The 19643-nt window shown below is 38.8% G+C and overlaps 1 protein-coding gene across 3 annotated transcripts in view; it reads left to right on the plus strand.

Moving 5' to 3' along the window:
* INTS7 (integrator complex subunit 7) overlaps nucleotides 1–19643 on the plus strand; it is a 107321-nt gene that overhangs the window by 44151 nt on the left and 43527 nt on the right. For all 3 annotated transcript variants that reach the window (XM_036095727.2, XM_036095728.2, XM_036095729.2), the window contains 2 exons: nucleotides 12772–12889; nucleotides 17876–18010. In XM_036095727.2, coding sequence (XP_035951620.2) covers nucleotides 12772–12889; nucleotides 17876–18010 — 253 coding nt within the window. The remainder of the gene's footprint in view (nucleotides 1–12771; nucleotides 12890–17875; nucleotides 18011–19643) is intronic.

The raw sequence follows: 19643 nt of genomic DNA on the forward strand, positions 1-19643 counted from the left end.
TCTGTGTGTCTGTTTTTGTGCCAGTACCATACTGTCTTGATGATGACAGCTTTGTAATAGAGCTGGAAGTCCGGAATTGTGATGCCGCCAGCTTTGCTTTTCTTTTTCAACATTCCTCTGGCTATGTGGGGTCTTTTCTGGTTCCATACAAATTTTAGGATTATTTGTTCCATTTCTTTGAAAAAAGTGGATGGTATTTTAATAGGGATTGCATTGAATGTGTTGCTCTAGGTAGCATTGACATCTTCACAGTATTTGTTCTTCCAGTTCATGATCATGGAACGTTTTTCCATTTCTTTGTGTCTTTCTCAATTTCTTTCATGAGTATTCTATAGTTTTCTGAGTACAGATTCTTTGTCTCTTTGGTTAGATTTATTCCTAGGTATCTTATGGTTTTGGGTGCAATTGTAAATGGGATCGACTCCTTAATTTTTCTTCTGTCTTGTTGTTGGTGTATAGGAATGCCACTGATTTCTGTGTATTGATTTTATATCCTGCCACTTTACTGAATTCCTGTATGAGTTCTAGCAGTTTTGGGGTGGAGTCTTTTGGGTTTTCCACATAAAGTATCATATCATCTGCAAAGAGTGAGAGTTTGACGTCTTCTTTGCCGATTTGGATGCCTTTTATTTCTTTTTGTTGTCTGATTGCTGTGGCTAGGACTTCTAATACTATGTTGAATAGCAGTGGTGATAGTGGACATCCTTGCTGCATTCCTGACCTTAGTGGGAAAGCTCTCAGTTTTTCCCCATTGAGAATGATATTCGCTGTGGGTTTTTTGTAGATGGCTTTTATGATATTGAGTTATGTACCCTCTATCCCTATACTCTGAAGAGTTTTGATCAAGAAAGGATGCTGTACTTTGTTAAATGCTTTTTCTGCATCTATTGAGAGGATCATATGGTTCTTGTTCTTTCTTTTATTAATGTATTGTATGACATTGATTGGTTTGTGGTTGTTGAACCAACCTTGCAGCCCAGGGATAAATCCCACTTGGTCGTGGTGAATAATCCTTTTAATGTACTGTTGGATCCTACTGGCTAATATTTTGGTGAATATTTTTGCATCCATGTTCATCAAGGATATTGGTCTGTAATTCTCCTTTTTGATGGGGTCTTTGTCTGGTTTGGGGATCAAGGTAATGGTGGCCTCATAAAACGAGTTTGGAAGTTTTCCTTCCATTTCTATTTTTTGGAACAGTTTCAGAAGAATAGGTATTAATTCTTCTTTAAATGACTGGTAGAATTCCCCTGGGAAGCCATCTGGTCCTGGGCTTTTGTTTGTTGGGAGATTTTTGATAGATAACTGCTTCAGTTTCCTTAGTGGCTATAGATCTGTTCAGGTTTTCTATTTCTTCCTGGTTCAGTTTTGGTAGTTGATACATCTCTAGGAATGCATCCATTTCTTCCAGGTTATCTAATTTGCTGGCATAGAGTTGCTCATAATATGTTCTTATAATTGTTTGTATTTCTTTGGTGTTGGTTGTGATCTCTCCTCTTTCATTCATGATTTTGTTTATTTGGGTCCTTTCTCTTTTCTTTTTGATAAGTCTGGCCAGGGGTTTATCAATCTTACTAATTCTTTCAAAGAACCAGCTCCTAGTTTTGTTGATCTGTTCTACTGTTCTTTTGGTTTCTGTTTCATTGATTTCTGTTCTGATCTTTATTATGTCTCTTCTCCTGCTGGGTTTAGGCTTTATTTGCTGTTCTTTCTCCAGCTCCTTTAGGTGTAGGGTTAGGTTGTGTATTTGAGACCTTTCTTGTTTCTTGAGAAAGGCTTGTATTGCTATATACTTTCCTCTTAGCACTGCCTTTGCTGTATCCCGAAGATTTTGAACAGTTGTGTTTTCATTTTCATTTGTTTCCATGAATTTTTTTAATTCTTTAATTTCCTGGTTGACCCATTAATTCTTTAGTAGGATGCTCTTTAGCCTCCATGTATTTGAGTTCTTTCTGACTTTCCTCTTGTGACTGAGTTCTAGTTTCAAAGCATTGTGGTCTGAAAATATTCAGGGAATGATCCCCGTCTTTTGGTACCAGTTGAGACCTGATTTGTGACCTAGGATGTGATCTATTCTGGAGAATGTTCCATGTGCACTAGAGAAGAATGTGTATTCCGCTGCTTTGGGATGGAATGTTCTGAATAGATCTGTGAAGTCCATTTGGTCCAGTGTGTCATTTAAAGTCTTTATTTCCTTGTTGATCTTTTGCTTAGATGATCTATCCATTTCAGTGAGGGGGGGTTAATGTCCCCCACTATTTTTTTTTTATTTTTTTTATTGTTATTTTAATCCCCATACATTACATCATTAGTTTTAGATATAGTGTTCCATGATTCATTGTTTGTGCACAACACCCAGTGCTCCATGCAGAATGTGCCCTCCTCAATACCCATCACCAGGCTAACCCATCCTCCCACCCCCCTCCCCTCTAGAACCCTCAGAGTTGTTTTTCAGAGTCCATCGTCTCTCATGGTTCTTCTCCCCCTCCGATTTCCCACCCTTCATTCTTCCCCTCCTGCTACATTCTTCTTCTTCTTTTTTTCTTTCTTAGCATATATTGCATTATTTGTTTCCGAGGTACAGATCTGAATTTCAACAGTCTTGCACAATTCACAGCGCTTACCAGAGCACATACCCTCCCCAGTGTCCATCACCCAGTCACCCCATCCCTCCCACCCCACCCCCCACTCCAGCAACCCTCAGTTTGTTTCCTGAGATTAAGAATTCCTCATATCAGTGAGGTCATATGATACATGTCTTTCTCTGTTTGACTTATTTCGCTCAGCATAATACCCTCCAGTTCCATCCACGTCATTGCAAATGGCAAGATTTCATTCCTTTTGATGGCTGCGTAATATTCCATTGTATATATATACCACCTCTTCTTTATCCATTCATCTGTTGATGGACATCTTGGCTCTTTCCACAGTTTGGCTATCGTGGACATTGCTGCTATAAACATCGGGGTGCACGTACCCTTACGGGTCCCTACTTTTGTATCTTTGGGGTAAATACCCAGGAGTGCAATTGCTGGATCATATGGTAGCTCTATTTTCAACTTTTTGAGGAACCTCCATACTGTTTTCCAGAGTGGCTGCACCAGCTTGCATTCCCACCAACAGTGTAGGAGGGTTCCCCTTTCTCCGCATCCCCGCCAACATCTGTCATTTCCTGACTTGTTAATTTTAGCCATTCTGACTGGTGTGAGGTGGTATCTCATTGAGGTTTTGATTTGGATTTCCCTGATGCCGAGCGATGTTGAACACTTTTTCATGTGTCTGTTGGCCATTTGGATGTCTTCTTTGGAAAAATGTCTGTTCATGTCTTCTGCCCATTTCTTGATTGGATTCTTTGTTCTTTTGGTGTTGAGTTTAAGAAGTTCTTTATAGATTTTGGATACTAGCCCTTTATCTGATATGTCATTTGCAAATATCTTCTCCCATTCTGTCAGTTGTCTTTTGGTTTTGTTGACTGTTTCCTTTGCTTTGCAAAAGCTTTTTATCTTGATGAAGTCCCAATAGTTCATTTTTGCCCTTGCTTCCCTTGCCTTTGGCGATGTTTCTAGGAAGAAGTTGCTGCGGCTGAGGTCGAAGAGGTTGCTGCCTGTGTTCTCCTTTAGGATTTTGATGGACTCCTGTCTCACATTGAGGTCTTTCAACCATTTGGAGTCTATTTTTGTGTGTGGTGTAAGGAAATGGTCCAGTTTCATTCTTCTGCATGTGGCTGTCCAATTTTCCCAACACCATTTGTTGAAGAGACTGTCTTTTTTCCATTGGACATTCTTTCCTGCTTTGTCAAAGATGAGTTGACCATAGAGTTGAGGGTCCATTTCTGGGCTCTCTATTCTGTTCCATTGATCTATGTGTCTGTTTTTGTGCCAGTACCATACTGTCTTGATGATGACAGCTTTGTAGTAGAGCTGGAAGTCCGGAATTGTGATGCCGCCAGCTTTTTCTTTTTCAACATTCCTCTGGCTATGCGGGGTCTTTTCTGGTTCCATACAAATTTTAGGATTATTTGTTCCATTTCTTTGAAGAAAGTGGATGGTATTTTGATGGGGATTGCATTGAATGTGTAGATTGCTCTAGGTAGGATTGACATCTTCACAATATTTGTTCTTCCAATCCATGAGCATGGAACGTTTTTCCATTTCTTTGTGTCTTCTTCAATTTCTTTCATGAGTATTTTATAGTTTTCTGAGTACAGATCCTTTGCCTCTTTGGTTAGATTTATCCCTAGGTATCTTATGGTTTTGGGTGCAATTGTAAATGGGATCGACTCCTTAATTTCTCTTTCTTCTGACTTGTTGGTGTATAGGAGTGCCACTGACTTCTGTGCATTGATTTTATATCCTGCCACTTTACTGAATTCCTGTATGAGTTCTAGCAGTTTTGGGGTGGAGTCTTTGGGATTTTCCACATAAAGTATCATATCATCTGCAAAGAGTGAGAGTTTGACTTCTTCTTTGCCGATTTGGATGCCTTTTATTTCTTTTTGTTGTCTGATTGCTGTGGCTAGGACTTCCAGTACTATGTTGAATAGCAGTGCTGATAGTGGACATCCTTGCCGCATTCCTGACCTTAGGGGGAAAGCTCTCAGTTTTTCCCCATTGAGAATGATATTCGCTGTAGGTTTTTCATAGATGGCTTTTATGATATTGAGGTATGTACCCTCTATCCCTATATTCTGAAGAGTTTTGATCAAGAAAGGATGCTGTACTTTGTCAAATGCTTTTTCTGCATCTATTGAGAGGATCATATGATTCTTGTTCTTTCTTTTGTTAATGTATTGTATCACGTTGATTGATTTGTGGATGTTGAACCAACCTTGCAGCCCAGGGATAAATCCCACTTGGTCGTGGTGAATAATCCTTTTAATGTACTGTTGGATCCTATTGGCTAGTATTTTGGTGAGAATTTTTGCATCGATGTTCATCAGGGATATTGGTCTGTAATTCTCCTTTTTGATGGGGTCTTTGTCTGGTTTGGGGATCAAGGTAATGGTGGCCTCATAAAATGAGTTTGGAAGTTTTCCTTCCATTTCTATTTTTTGGAACAGTTTCAGAAGAATAGGTATTAATTCTTCTTGAAATGTTTGGTAGAATTCCCCTGGGAAGCCATCTGGCCCTGGGCTTTTGTGTTTTGGGAGATTTTTGATGACTGCTTCAATTTCCTTAGTGGTTATAGGTCTGTTCAGGTTTTCTATTTCTTCCTGGTTCAGTTTTGGTAGTTGATACATCTCTAGGAATGCATCCATTTCTTCCAGGTTATCTAATTTGCTGGCATAGAGTTGCTCATAATATGTTCTTATAATTGTTTGTATTTCTTTGGTGTTGGTTGTGATTTCTCCTCTTTCATTCATGATTTTGTTGATTTGGGTCATTTCTCTTTTCTTTTTGATAAGTCTGGCCAGGGGTTTATCAATCTTGTTAATTCTTTCAAAGAACCAGCTCCTAGTTTCGTTGATCTGTTCTACTCTTCTTTTGGTTTCTATTTCATTGATTTCTGCTCTGCTCTTTATTATTTCTCTTCTCCTGCTGGGTTTAGGCTTTATTTGCTGTTCTTTCTCCAGCTCCTTTAGGTGTAGGGTTAGGTTGTGTACTTGAGACCTTTCTTGTTTCTTGAGAAAGGCTTGTATTGCTATATACTTTCCTCTTAGCACTGCCTTTGCTGTATCCCAAAGATTTTGAATAGTTGTGTTTTCATTTTCATTGGTTTCCATGAATTTTTTTAATTCTTCTTTAATTTCCTGGTTGACCCATTCATTCTTCAGTAGGATGCTCTTTAGCCTCCATGTATTTGAGTTCATTCCGACTTTCCTCTTGTGATTGAGTTCTAGTTTCAAAGCATTGTGGTCTGAAAATATGCAGGGAATGATCCCAATCTTTTGGTACCGGTTGAGACCTGATTTATGACCTAGGATGTGATCTATTCTGGAGAATGTTCCATGGGCACTAGAGAAGAATGTGTATTCCGTTGCTTTGGGATGGAAGGTTCTAAATATGTCTGTGAAGTCCATTTGGTCCAGTGTGTCATTTAAAGTCTTTATTTCCTTGTTGATCTTTTGCTTAGACGATCTGTCCATTTCAGTGAGGGGGGTGTTAAAGTCCCCCACTATTATTGTATTGTTGTCGATGTGTTTCTTTGCTTTTGTTATTAATTGCCTTATATAATTGGCTGCTCCCATGTTAGGGGCATAGATATTTACAATTGTTAGATCTTCTTGTTGGATAGACCCTTTAAGTAGGATATAGTGTCCTTCCTCATCTCTTATTACAGTCTTTGGTTTAAAATCTAATTTGTCTGATATAAGGATTGCCACCCCAGCTTTCTTTTGGTGTCCATTAGCATGGTAAATGGTTTTCCACCCCCTCACTTTCAATCTGGGGGTGTCTTTGGGTCTAAAATGAGTCTCTTGCAGACAGCATATCGATGGGTCTTGTTTTTTTATCCAATCTGATAGCCTGTGTCTTTTGATGGGGGCATTTAGCCCATTTACATTCAGGGTAACTATTGAAAGATATGAATTTAGTGCCATTGTATTGCTTGTAAGGTGACTATTACTGTATATTGTCTGGGTTCCTTTCTGGTCTATGTTGCTTTTAGGCTCTCTCTTTGCTTAGGGGACCCCTTTCAATATTTCTTGTAGGGCTGGTTTTGTGTTTGCAAATTCCTTTAGTTTTTGTTTGTCCTGGAAGCTTTTTCTCTCTCCTTCTATTTTCAATGACAGCCTAGCTGGATATAGTATTCTTAGCTACATATTTTTCTCATTTAATGCTCTGAATATATCATGCCAGCCCTTTCTGGCCTGCCAGGTCTCTGTGGATAGGTCTGTTGCCAGTCTAATGTTTCTACCATTATAGGTTACAGATCTCTTCTCCCGAGCTGCTTTCAGGATTTTCTCTTTGTCTCTGAGACTTGTGAGTTTTACTATTAGATGTCGGGGTGTTGACCTATTTTTATTGATTTTGAGAGGGGTTCTCTGTGCCTCCTGGATTTTGATGCCTATTTCCTTTCCCAAATTAGGGAAGTTCTCTGCTATAATTTGCTCCAATATACCTTCTGCCCCTCTCTCTCTTTCTTCTTCTAGGATCCCAATTATTCTAATGTTATTTCGTCTTAAGGTATCACTTATCTCTTGAATTCTGCCCTCGTGATCCAGTAGTTTCTCTCTTTTTCTCATCTTCTTTATTTTCCATCATTTGGTCTTCTATATCACTAATTCTTTCTTCTGCCTCATTTATCCTAGCAGTTAGAGCCTCCATTTTTTATTGCACCTCATTAATAGCCTTTTTGATTTCGACTTGGTTAGATTTTAGTTCTTTTATTTCTCCAGAAAGGGTTTCTCTAATAACTTCCTTGCTTTTTTCAAGCCCAGCTAGTATCTTTAAAATCATCATTCTGAACTCTAGTTCCGACATCTTACTAATGTCTGTATTGATTAGGTCCCTGGCAGTCGGTACTGCCTCTTGTTCTTTTTGTTGAGGTGATTTTTTCCATCTTGTCATTTTGTCCAGAGGAGAATAGATGAATGAGAGAACAAAATGCTAACAGGGTAACAACATCCCCAGAAAATATACACTAAACAAATCAGAAAAGACCTGAAACCGGGGGAAAAGAAAGGGAAAGAAAGGAAAAAGAAAAAAAAAGAAAAAGAAAAAGGTAAAAACAAACAAAAACAAAACAAGATAAAAAAACAGAATATGATCAAATATGATTAGGCTGGTGCATAGATCAGTGCCACACACTAGATTTTGGGTGTATTTTGGTCTGTTAGAAGAAAGCGCCTCCCAAAATTTTAAAGAAAGAAAAACTTATATATGTACAAAATAAGGGTTAATATGATGAAGGGATGGAATATGACTGTAAAGATGAAAATTATAAAAGATTTTATAAAAGGAATTGATAAGTTGGTTGAAAAAAGAAAGAAGGGGATTTAAAAAAAAAAAGAGAATGTGATCAGGCAGGAGACTAGAACAAAGTCATACACTAGAGATTTAGGGTATATTTTGATCTGTTAGAAGAAACTGTATCCCAAAATTTTAAAGAGAGAACAATTTATATATATATATACCAAAAATAAGGGTAACTACTATGAAGGGATAGAATATGACTCTAAAAATGAAAAATAAAAAATATTTTTTTAAAAAAGCAATTGATAAGTTGTTGGTTGAAAAAGGGAAAAAGAAAAATTAAAAAAAAAAAGTTAAAAAAAATTAACTTTGAAAGACTAAAGAATCATGGGGAAAAAGCCATGAATTCTATGTGCAGTATTCCCCAAGCGCTGGAGTTCTGCCGTTCTCATTGATTGGTAAACTTGGTCTTGGCTGGCTGTTCTCGCTGATCTTCTGGGGGCCTGTTGCCGTGGTTCCCAAATGTCTTTGCCGGAGGTGGAATTTCCCCACCCTTGCTGGGTCCGGGCTAAGTAATCTGCTCGGGTTTGCTCTCAGGAGCTTTTGTTCCCTGCAAGCTTTCCGTATAGCTTTGGAGGCCGAGGGTGAAAATGGTGGCCTCCCAATCTCCGCCCCGGAGGAGCCAAGAACTCGGGGCCCCGCTCCTCAGTGCACCCCCAGAGAAAAGCAGTCAGTCACTCCCGTCTCCCCGGTCTCCGGCTGCACTCCGTGCTCCCCCAGCCTGTGACCGAGCATTTCTATCTCTGGCACCTGACCCTGTGTGGAGTCTCCAAACCCAGCAGATCCCTGCGGTGCGCTCCCACTGCTCCTCCCGGGGGAGGAAGGGGAGTCTACCCGGATCTGCCACTTGTTGGGTCCCTGCTGGAGGAGCAGTGGCCCGTCTGTGCCCCGGATCACGGTCTATGGCAACACCGAGCTGAGAGCCCGCGCCTCGGCTCCATCTCTGCAGCTGACTTCCCCGCTCTGATACCTGGGAGCTCTGCCGTACTCAGGCACCCCCGGTCTTTCTGTGACCCCGACGGTCCTGAGACCACACTGTCCCGCGAGGGTTCCACCCCCCGCTTAGCCACTGGAGCGACGTCCCTCAGCGGAGCAGACTTCTAAAAGTTCCCATTTTGTGCTCCTCGGAGGCCCCCTCCCCCGCCATCTATCTTCCAGAATACCGCCTCAGATTCACTTCTCCGCACGTCCTACCTTCCAGAAAGTGGTCGCTTTTCTGTTCAGGGAGTTGTTGCTATTCTTTTCTTCGATCTCCTGTTGAGTTCGTAGGTGTTCAGAATGGTTTGATCCCTATCCAGCTGAATTCCTGGGACCAGACGAAATCCAGGTCTCCTACTCCTCTGCCATCTTGCTCCTCCCCTGAACTGCTCTTCAGCATAGTAGCTTGTAGGGCTTGCAAAGCTCTTTGACTCTCATGAGCTTTTTATTATTACAGACAATAAATGTCATCACCCCCACTTATATTTTATTTTAAAATTATTTTTTATGCCAGTATGTTCATGTGCAGAATTCAAAAGCTGCAAAAGGATATATATCATAAAGTATTTCCCACTTACTCTTCTGCCATCCACTCACTCCTTTGCCCAGTGGCAACCAGTGTCTAATTTCTTATATGTTTTTCCAGAGATGTTTTATATGAAAGCAACAATTCTGCAGGGCGCCTGGGTGGCTTAGTCAGTTAAGCATCCAGCTTGTGATTTCAGCTCAGGTCATGATCTCCTGGGTCATGCGCTTGAACCGGGTCAGGCTCTGCACTCAGCGGGGAGTCTGCTTAAGATTCTCTTCCCTCTGCCCCTCCCCCCATTCACACACATTCTCTCTCTCTCAAATAAATCTTAGAAAAAAAGAAAGAAAACAATTCTGTATAAATCTTTACCCCCATTTTACAGACAAAGAAGTTGAGACTCAGAGATTTCAGTAATTGGCTCAGATCACAGAGATGGTAAGTGGTAGAGCCAGAATTCTGATGCAAGTCTTCCAGTTAAAAATCTGTTACATGTCAGTTCCAAATGCCTGGTAGATATTTCTTCTTGGATTTCATATCTCTTCCTATTTCTGTCCTTCCTCTGAGATTAGCTTATCTCCATAAATTCTCAGTCTTCATAAATGGGAGTCAACATTCTCTGGTCATCAGGTTTGAAATTTTGTAATAATTATTGAATCCTTCTTGTTGATTCCCTTATATGTCATCAGTTTCAAAACGCCTCTCATATTCACCCTCTACTCTCCATTCGGATCTTCAAACTGTAGTTCAGGCCATAGTCCATCACCACCTGCCTGGATTAATGCCCTAGGCTATAGGTTGGCTCCGTGGCCCTCACCTGTTTATCATTGCCAGAATAATCTTCCCTAATGCTTTCGATAACATAATCCTCTCCAGTGGCTTCCTTTTTCCTTTTCCCATTAAACTTAAATTATTCTGACTAACTTCAAGGCCAACTTTAATCTGGCCTAATATTCCCTGTTCAGCATTTCTCCGTCTTGGCCTTCGTCCCTTTTGGACATTATCTCCTATTAGGCCACAGATAAATACTCCATAATCTGGCCTAACCGCCACACTTCTTGTTTGCTTCGTCTCCATCACTGTCTTCCCTTCCATTACCAGAAACCTACTTTGTCTTTCAAGGCCATTTCCATTCCTGCCATGATTATTTGTTCCTGCTGCTGTTTTTGTTATTAGCTAGGGTTTTCTTTCAGTTGAAAAAGTACACATGCACATGATAAAAAATTCAGAGTTTAAGGTGCATAATGAGTGAAAACACGTCTGTCTTATAAGTCATCTCTTCTCTCAGCTCTCCCCTGCAGAGGTGGTCAGTGTTACTAGTTTCCTATGTATTCTTCTGAATTTTGTCATCCATATACAAGCATGTGTATGTCCTTTCTATTTTCTGTATGAAAATGAAAATACAGTTTATGCACGTTCTGAACCTTTTATCACTTCACAGTACATCTTGGGGAACATGTGGTATTAATACTTAGATCTGCTTTCATTCTTTCACCAGTTATGTGGTACTACACATTAGAGTTGTTTCCAGTACTTTTACTGTTACTGTTTACACTGCTACATTGACTAGTTTGTTAAAAAAAAAAAAAAAAATCATCATTGCTCACAATGATGATACATTTCTAAAAGGATTTCTTGGGTCCAATAATACATACAATTAAAGTTTTTTTATGTAATGCCAATTACCCGCTAATGAGGTTTACACCATTTTACCTTTCTGCCGGTGGTGTGATAGCAACTGTTGGCCCACACAGCTTTCAGTACTGTGTCTTATTAAACTTCACTCTTGTCCGGTCTGGTGAAAAAAATCTCTTATTTTAAATGTTTCAAATTATGAGTGAAGTTTAGCATGTCATTTTTAAAAGGCATTTGTATAAATTTTATCTGTGAACTCATTTTTCTATTGTGTTGTTTGCCTATTTGCTAGTAAGAACTTTTTATATACGAAGGTGATTGGGCCTTTATTGACCTTACATGATATGAACATTTTTCCCAGATTTGTCAAATATCTTTTTACTTTTTCTTTTCCTATATTAGCCCTTAGTACTTCTTACAGTTTTGGTTTTTATTTGCCATTAAAAAGAAACAAAGGTCTAGTTTTATTTTACCCAGATGGCTGGCCAGTTGTCCTTGAGCTTTTTATTGAAAAGTCCCTCTCATTTGAAATGCCATTAGCGTATATTAAATTCTGTGTATTTGAATCCATTTCTGGAACAAGTTTGCTCTCATTGATTTCTTTGTCCATGAGTAGAAAAAACTTCTTTGACTTCTGTAGGTTTATTATACATTTTATATTTGGTGGAGTTTGTTTTGTCCCTCATTATACTTCATCAGAATTTTTCTGGATATATTTTGATTTTGATTTTTCCATATGATCTCTAGAAACAGATTATGTAAACCTTTCCACTCCCAAGATTGTGTTGACATTTTTATCTGGGACATAATAAATCTATTGTTTAACTCTTTCTGAAATTTTATTTTTGATTTTTTCCCTAGTCTCTAAGTTTTGCTATTTTCTGAAACTTTGTCTTTGTGGGAGAATGGGAATTAGTTTAATTTAGTGGGGCAGTTATTTGACCACTTATATGATATGTCCTAAGCGTTGAGGTGCCGGATAAGGCAAGAGTCATTGTAGTACGAGCACTTACCCATAGTTGACATTACTGGAAGAAACACGAGCATCTTGTTTCTGGTCTTCAGACCACATTAGTCAGGAGTAGAGTGGATGATCCGAAATGGAGGAGGATAGACAGTGCATTCACTTACATACAAGATAGACTGCCATGCTCTGTTATTTTTTAAAAAAATATAGATACATGAACTAATACTCGTATCTCTCCATGAAGTGAAGTACAGTGGAGGTTCTGCTTGTGTGGACTGAATAATACTTAATTTCCAGTGAGCTTAATAAAAAATCAGTCATGATGACCTTTTTTTTTTAAATAGACTTTATTCTTCAGAACAGGTGTAGATTTACAGAAAAATGGAAAAGATGGTACAGAGGGTTGCCACACACCCCACACCCAGTTTCCCCTGTCATTGGTCTTTGCCATTAGTGCAGCACATTTGTTAAAAATAATAAACCAATGTTGGTACATCATTATTATTAACCAAAGTTCACTCTTTGTTCTGGTTGCTTTAGTTTTGCTTAGGGTCCTTTTTTGGTTCCAGGGTCCCATCTAGGAAACTGCATTAGATTTCACCAATGTGTCTCCTGATATTCCTCTTGGCTGTGGCAGTTTGAGTGAAGTTTTTTATCGTAGATAGAATTTTTCTAAAAGCTAGAACATTTAAAACAAGTGGACAGTTTTAAGGTATTTCAACTTCTGTGTTCCCTTTTCTTCTGTATTCCAGGCACTCTGTGAATGTGCCCTCCAGACTCCTTATGACAGCCTGAAACTCGGGATGCTGTCTGTCCTTTCCACACTGTCAGGGACCATTGCCATCAAACATTACTTCAGCATAGCTTCAGGTAAGGAGAAGAAGGGAGAGGACATATGGAGAATGTGCTAGTCCCTTTTCTCATGTTGATGGTTCAGGTTGTTTCTTCTGTAAAGCCTTAGAATCCAGAACAGTTTCAGTCTTGTACTCTGTTATATGCCAGTGACTTATCTGAAAATGATTTCTTCACTAATGCCTGTGGTCATAATATTTTGCATCCTTGATCATAATTCAAGGGTATTGTTTTTTCTAGATTTGCCCTGTTTTGAATTATACGTACGTGAAAGAATATTTTTGAGGATACTTAACATAGCTCGTTTGCTTTTGTATGTCTCTGAGTCAAAGTGCCCTTTGGATTTAAGTACATTTCAAAGGCCAGATGGTGGTGAATTTTAAAAGCAAATGTCATATGCCTTCTTTTAGGTATATGTTATCTCTCTGGAAAATGATTAAAAGAAAACTTTACCCCAGTTCAATAACGCTTTCCTAGTTGCCTATTGCAGATGGTTTAACTTCAAAATGCCTTAATTAATGCCCGGTGAGGAGCTTGCTTACCTAACAGACACGGCTAAAGTGTTTTGTTTTGTTTTAATGCAGGTTTTGTGGGATCTGTATTGCTTCCTATTTTAGTCCATTAATTCGAATTGAAGTAGCTAAGAATTACAATGACCCTTTGTCCTTTTTATGGCTTTACAGCCTGTGAACTTAACTGGGTAGAGGGAATTCCCTGCCATATATATATAAGGCTTGAGAGGAAGATAAAAATACCTGGTACTCTGTTTGCCAGGCCTCCTTGCCAGCTAGGGTGCACGCATGTGGCCTGGACTCAGGGCTCATGTCATACCACAGGCTGAATTAGGAGCCAGTAACGATAAGAAGTAGGGAAGTGGGAGAACCCGGTCTAGCGCTACAGCAGTGACCGCGGCCGCACCGTTTCCGGGGTCTGCCGTAGCAGTGGGCATTTGCTCTGTCATGGTGCCTCCGGCAGCAGTGTAAGCCGTGACATCGAGGTGGTAATACCTTCACTGAACTAATTCTGTGCCTGGTTTGGGCTGTGATCTTGGTTGGTCGCTAGGCTGGCCTTTTTCCTGTCCATTTTCTGAACTTAGTTTTCTAGGCTTTCCAGTAATTCTGTGAGGTATTTCTATGTCAGTTATCTACTGCTTTGCAATAAGTCACCTCAAAACTTAGTGGCTTAAGGGACATGTAGGTGGCTCAGTCGGTTAAGCATCTGCCTTCAGCTCAGGTCATGGTCGCAGGGTCCTGGGATCGAGTCCTGCATTGGGCTCCTTGCTCAGCAGGAGCCTGCTTCTCCCTCTGTCTGCCACTCCCCCTGCTTGTGTTCTCTCTCTCTGACAAATAAATAAATAAAATACTTAAAAAAAAACCAAAAAAATTAGTGGCTTAAAACCATCACCATTGTATTTGCTCTGATTCTGCATATCAGCAATTTTGACTGACCTCAGCTGGGTGCTTTTCCCAATCTTACGTGGGCTTTTACTCTTAAGACTGCAGTCATCTCGAACCTTGACCATTCTGGATGATCTAAGGAGGCCTCATTCACCAACTGGAGGTTGAAAGGCTTTCAGCGGAGCAGCTTGGTTCTCCTCCATGTGCCTCAGCAGGCTAGCTTAGCCTTGTTTACATCATGATCTCAGGGTTCTAGCAGGAGCCAAAGAAGGGAGCCACCAGCACATAAGCTCTTCTTAGTCTTTTGCTTGCGTGTTTTTTAATGTCTCAATAGCCAGAGCAAGTGACACGGCCAAGCCCGGATAAGTGGGGAAATAAACACCTCTTGAGGCAAGGAATTAGAAAATTGCATTGCAAAGGGGCATGCCAACCAGGGACGGGATATATTATCACAGCCCTTTTTATCAATAATCTATCATATACCCATTGTACTTTTGAGAAATTCTTTTCCTGCATAAATCAGCGAGTCTCAGTTTCTCAGCTTATAGTTAATATCTTTGACTGACATCCTACTTTAAAAGAGCTGCAAGAGTATTCATTGTATCTTATAATTTGTAAGTGTCTTCCCACAGAAGGTCTCATTGCTTCTGTACAAGTAGCCTTTCAAGCAAGGCACATAGAAAGGAGTTTATAAGTATTAAAACTGAGGCTTACAAAGTTTCGATGATATGTCCAAAATCACATACTTAATGACATGCCTTAGTCTAGGCCTGAACCCAGAAGTTCTGATCCAGTGTTCATTTTTATACTAAACGGGCCTAGAAGCAGAATGACTTTCTTTTTCTTTATTTTTTAATTCCAAAGTCATTTGTAAGCCTCTGTCAGGTTATAATATTCAAGCAATTCTCGAGCTTCGTCCTTTTATTGAATTTTAAATTTTATTAAATTGCAGTTTGTATATGGAATTAAGCAAAAGGCTTAAATAACCAGACTAGGTAATGTTCACAAGAAATTAAAGTCAAGGATTTTCCAAAATTAGGTTATTTCCATAGGCAATAGTGAATGTTTAAGTATGTTTTCATTGATTAGATTTTTTCAATATAAGCAGGATCGTTTGTAAAACAAACTTAAATTTAGTGTCTAAATGATAACTAGCAAATGGCTCTTAAGCATATAAGATGTTCAGTATCACACACACCTAAGAAAAATGCCAAATAAAACAGCACTGAAATACTTTACCAATCCATCAGATTGGCAAAGATTCAGAAGTTTGATAACATGCTGTGTTGACAGTGGTGTGGGTGAACAGCCACTCATTCATTGCTGGTGGGGTTGTGAATTATTAAATGTCTGCATAGGTGATTTGGAAATATTCATCAAAATTACAAATGACCCAGAAATTCCACTTCTAGGAGTTGAACCTACTAATATATTCACACATTTGAGAAATGACAGATCTATAAGGTTATTCATAGCATCATAGTATGTAATAGCGAAACATTGTCCGTCAGCAGGGATGTAGTAGCATAAAAAAAATCCATCAATAGGGATCTCATTAAAGAAATTATGATACACAACTGCAGTAGAAGTCAGTGTAATTTATTAAAGAGAATATATGGCATGGAATAATCTACATGATATGTTTAAAAGGCAATAAAGAAAGATGTAAAACTGTGGAAAAAGGAAAAAAAAATAGAGAAATGTATGTGCTTGCAAATGTATAGCCTCTGAATGATACACAATGATAACATTGGGTGCATGAGGAAGACTCTTCATTCACTGACTTTCTAGCTTTTTCTACTATTTGTTGAACCTTTTAAACCAGGTGAATTTATCTGAGTAAGTAATTTTTAAATAAATAAAAAATTAAATTAAAAATAGTTTTGTCCCTAAAACTGTAAACATAGATAAATGCTGCAAAATATATTTTAAAGGCAGAATATTGGCTATTATCTACTTATTGTGATTATGTGTGAGTTTTTAAATTTTGATTTTTTTCCAAGTTTTCTATGATGAGTCTTCATAGAAAAAAGGAAAAATGCAAGTTGCAAAACATGTTTGTAAATCTGTTAATGAGTCTGTATTGTCCAAATCATATGGGCAAGACAAAGAACGGAGGAAATACAAGTTCTGTAGTCTTGAAAAAACTTTTCTAATATTTTGCCTATTTTTTTTTTTTTTTGAAGATTTTTTATTTATTTACTTGACCAGAGAGAGAGACAGCTAGAGAGGGAACACAAGCAGGGGGAGCGGGAGAGGGAGAGGCAGGCTCCTGGCTGAGCAGGGAGCCTGATGCGGGGCTCTATCCCAGGACCCTGGGATCATGACCTGAGCGGAAGGCAGACACTTAACGACTGAACCACCCACGCGCCCCTGTTTTGCCTATTTTAAAAACACTGAGGGTTTACCTGAGCTAGTACTTTTATGTTAAACTGGAAAACACATGTCCCCCACTGCCTGGGATGGTCTTGGTTTATGCCTGTTGTAATTAGGAATCGTGTCCCCTTCAACCTCAAAAAATATGATCACCTTTGGTGTGAGAGGCAAGGTTGAAATTGATGGAAATCCTGGAAAAATAAGCAAGAATGGAAAAAGGAAGGCAGGAACAAGAGACTCTGCTAAAAAGCTGAGTTTAATCTCCTGATTCTTGTTAAAGTTCATTCACTTATACCTGGGAGTTTCTCTACTATAAATAAAAATAGTCACAACGTAAACCTTACATTACAGAATTTCAAGTGTGAATTTTAAAAATTGCTGCAGGGACATCTGGGTGGCTCAGTCGGTTAAGTGGCTGCCTTCTGCTCAGGTCATGATCCCAGGGTCCTGAGATCAAGTCCCTCATTTAAAATCTTAGTTATGCCCTACCCCTAACCCTGGGCTTCAGTTTCTTTTGTAAAAATAGGGCATTGAATCATGTGATTCCAGAATCCTTCCCAGTTCTAAAATCATGAATTCTGGGGGCACCTGGGTGGCTCAGGCAGTTAAGCATCTGCCTTCAGTTCAGGTCATGATCCCGGAATCCCGGGATCAAGCCCCTCATCGGGCTCCCTGGTCAGCGGAGAGCCTGCTTCTCCCTCTGCCCCTTACCCTGTTCATGCTCTCTCTTTCGCTCTCTCTGTCAAATAAATAAATAAAATCTTTAAAATAAATAAATAAATAAATAAAACCATGAATTCTGTGTAAACCTTTTGCAGTATAACTGTCTGCCAGCCATTGAGGTGGGAAAAGCAAACTTAAAATTTTTGTTTCTCATTTTCTTTCCTCTCATGAAGGTAAGGTTTATCTGATAAGAGGCCTAAAATTGACATCCATTTTAATGAGAATCCATTTGCACTCCCAACATACAGTCTTTAGTTGTTTTGGCTTTGCTGTGTTCCTTAGTCAATTTTTATTAATATTTTTGTGGGAAAGTCCTATATTATTTTAGATCCCAATCATTATAAACTATTAGGACATACCTATTCTAAGTTCCTTGACAGGAGAGACAGGAATGATGGTTTATGTTGATGATGGAGTACAAGTAGATGGAACAATGAACCTATATGTTGAACTGCTTTTGAACTTTGTAAGTGGACTAAGTCTGTGCTACTTTTCTCTTTTTGTTTAGGAAATGTGGGGTCTTCCCCTAGATCCTCTGACTTGGTCAGATTAGCCCAAGAGTGCTGTTACCATAATAACAGGGGCATTGCAGCTCATGGAGTACGAGTCCTAACTAATATAACAGTCTCTTGTCAAGAAAAAGGTAAGTTTGATCGGGACTGATACTATGTATAAACTTTTAGATTGAAGTTTGGGTGGAATTGTGTGTGTGTGTGTGTGTTTAATCTCTTCTTTTTAGCATATATGCTTTTATCTACCGGTTGCCTCCTAAAGTCTACTTAGAGCAGGTTTTCTCAAAACTACTTAATCCTATGAAAAATAAAAACATATATATGAGGACCTTGGGATTGGGATTATGAAATTGAAAGGTTTCATAGAGCATTGCACATTTCCTCCCAGTGCTTCACTTTGCATGCATGGTGCTGTGGATACGGATCACTTTTGACTGCCCTGTGGTATGACAATTTGTTCGCATGTACAAAAACCTGGAAAATTGAGGAAAAAAATACCTTAAGTTATCAAGGGGCTTAAGTAACAAATAGTTTCACCTAGGGGCAAATGAATTAAGAGAGTAATATGAATTAAATTTCCTAGAATTTGTCTCTAGGTATTTAAAGCATTAAGCTCATTTGCATAATTTAGGATGTGACTAGAAAATAATGCTTATATTTTATTTTATTCCTAATATTTTTTACCTAAAGACTTGAATAAGTTCAAGCTGGTATTCAAAACAGAAATGTATTTTGTTTTTTTGTTTTTTAGGATGTGAATAGAAAACAATGCTTATATTTTATTGTATTCCTAATATTTTTGACCTAAAGGCTTGAATAAGTTAAAGCTGGTGTTCAAAAACAGAAATGTACTTTGGATGTTTCTTCTGTTTCGGTGTTTATTTTGCTCTTCATTAAGGATCGTAAGTGGAGATCTTATCCACACTAGACGTCAGCACTGCTCATTCCTAGTACCTATTTTTTTCTAGCACCCTGACCTTCGCTAGACTTAACACTGTCAAGCCCTACACTAACTCAGGTGACATTCCTTTAAAATTCTTCTTTAAATACTGATTCTTTTTTTTTTTTTTTTTTTTTAAAGATTTTATTTATTTATCAGAGAGAGAGACAGAGGCAGGCAGAGGGAGAAGCAGGCTCCTTGCTGAGCAAGGAGCCCGATGTGGGACTCGATCCCAGGACCCTGGGATCATGACCTGAGCTGAAGGCAGAGGCTTAACCAACTGAGCCACCCAGGCGTCCCTAAATACTGATTCTTATTTGAATAATTAGTCCTGTTTTATTTTTGATATAGTAATGAGTATTTTCTACCATGTAACAGAAAACTGTATGTTCTCAAGCTTCATATATATTAACCTTAATATGGTTAACAATATATTCAGAATTCTCTAGAACTTCTAGAGAAATTCAAGCCCTAAGGTAGTAGAAAGATGCTATAGTACTGCTATTACATGAGACACCTTAAGGGGTTTATTCTTTGTGGTCTGACTTAAAATATTAATAAGGTTATGTGGGGTTTTCATTACTTCCTAAAAGGGTTTCAATTTTCATTAGAAAGTTACATTGTAGGTGAAAATGGACAAGCATAATTTATGCCTAGTTAGGAAGATTAAAAATTTATATCTAGTGAGGAAGATTTATGTCTGGTTAGGAAGATTTATGCCTGGTTAGGAAGGTAGTACATGGTTTGCTGTTCCTAGTAGTTTCCTCAGCTAAGCTGGTGACACTGTTTTCAGCTATGCTTTATTTATACCTTTGTGGCTGTAG

This window comes from Halichoerus grypus, chromosome 7 (genome assembly GCF_964656455.1).
Source record: "Halichoerus grypus chromosome 7, mHalGry1.hap1.1, whole genome shotgun sequence".
Lineage (NCBI taxonomy): Eukaryota > Metazoa > Chordata > Mammalia > Carnivora > Phocidae > Halichoerus > Halichoerus grypus.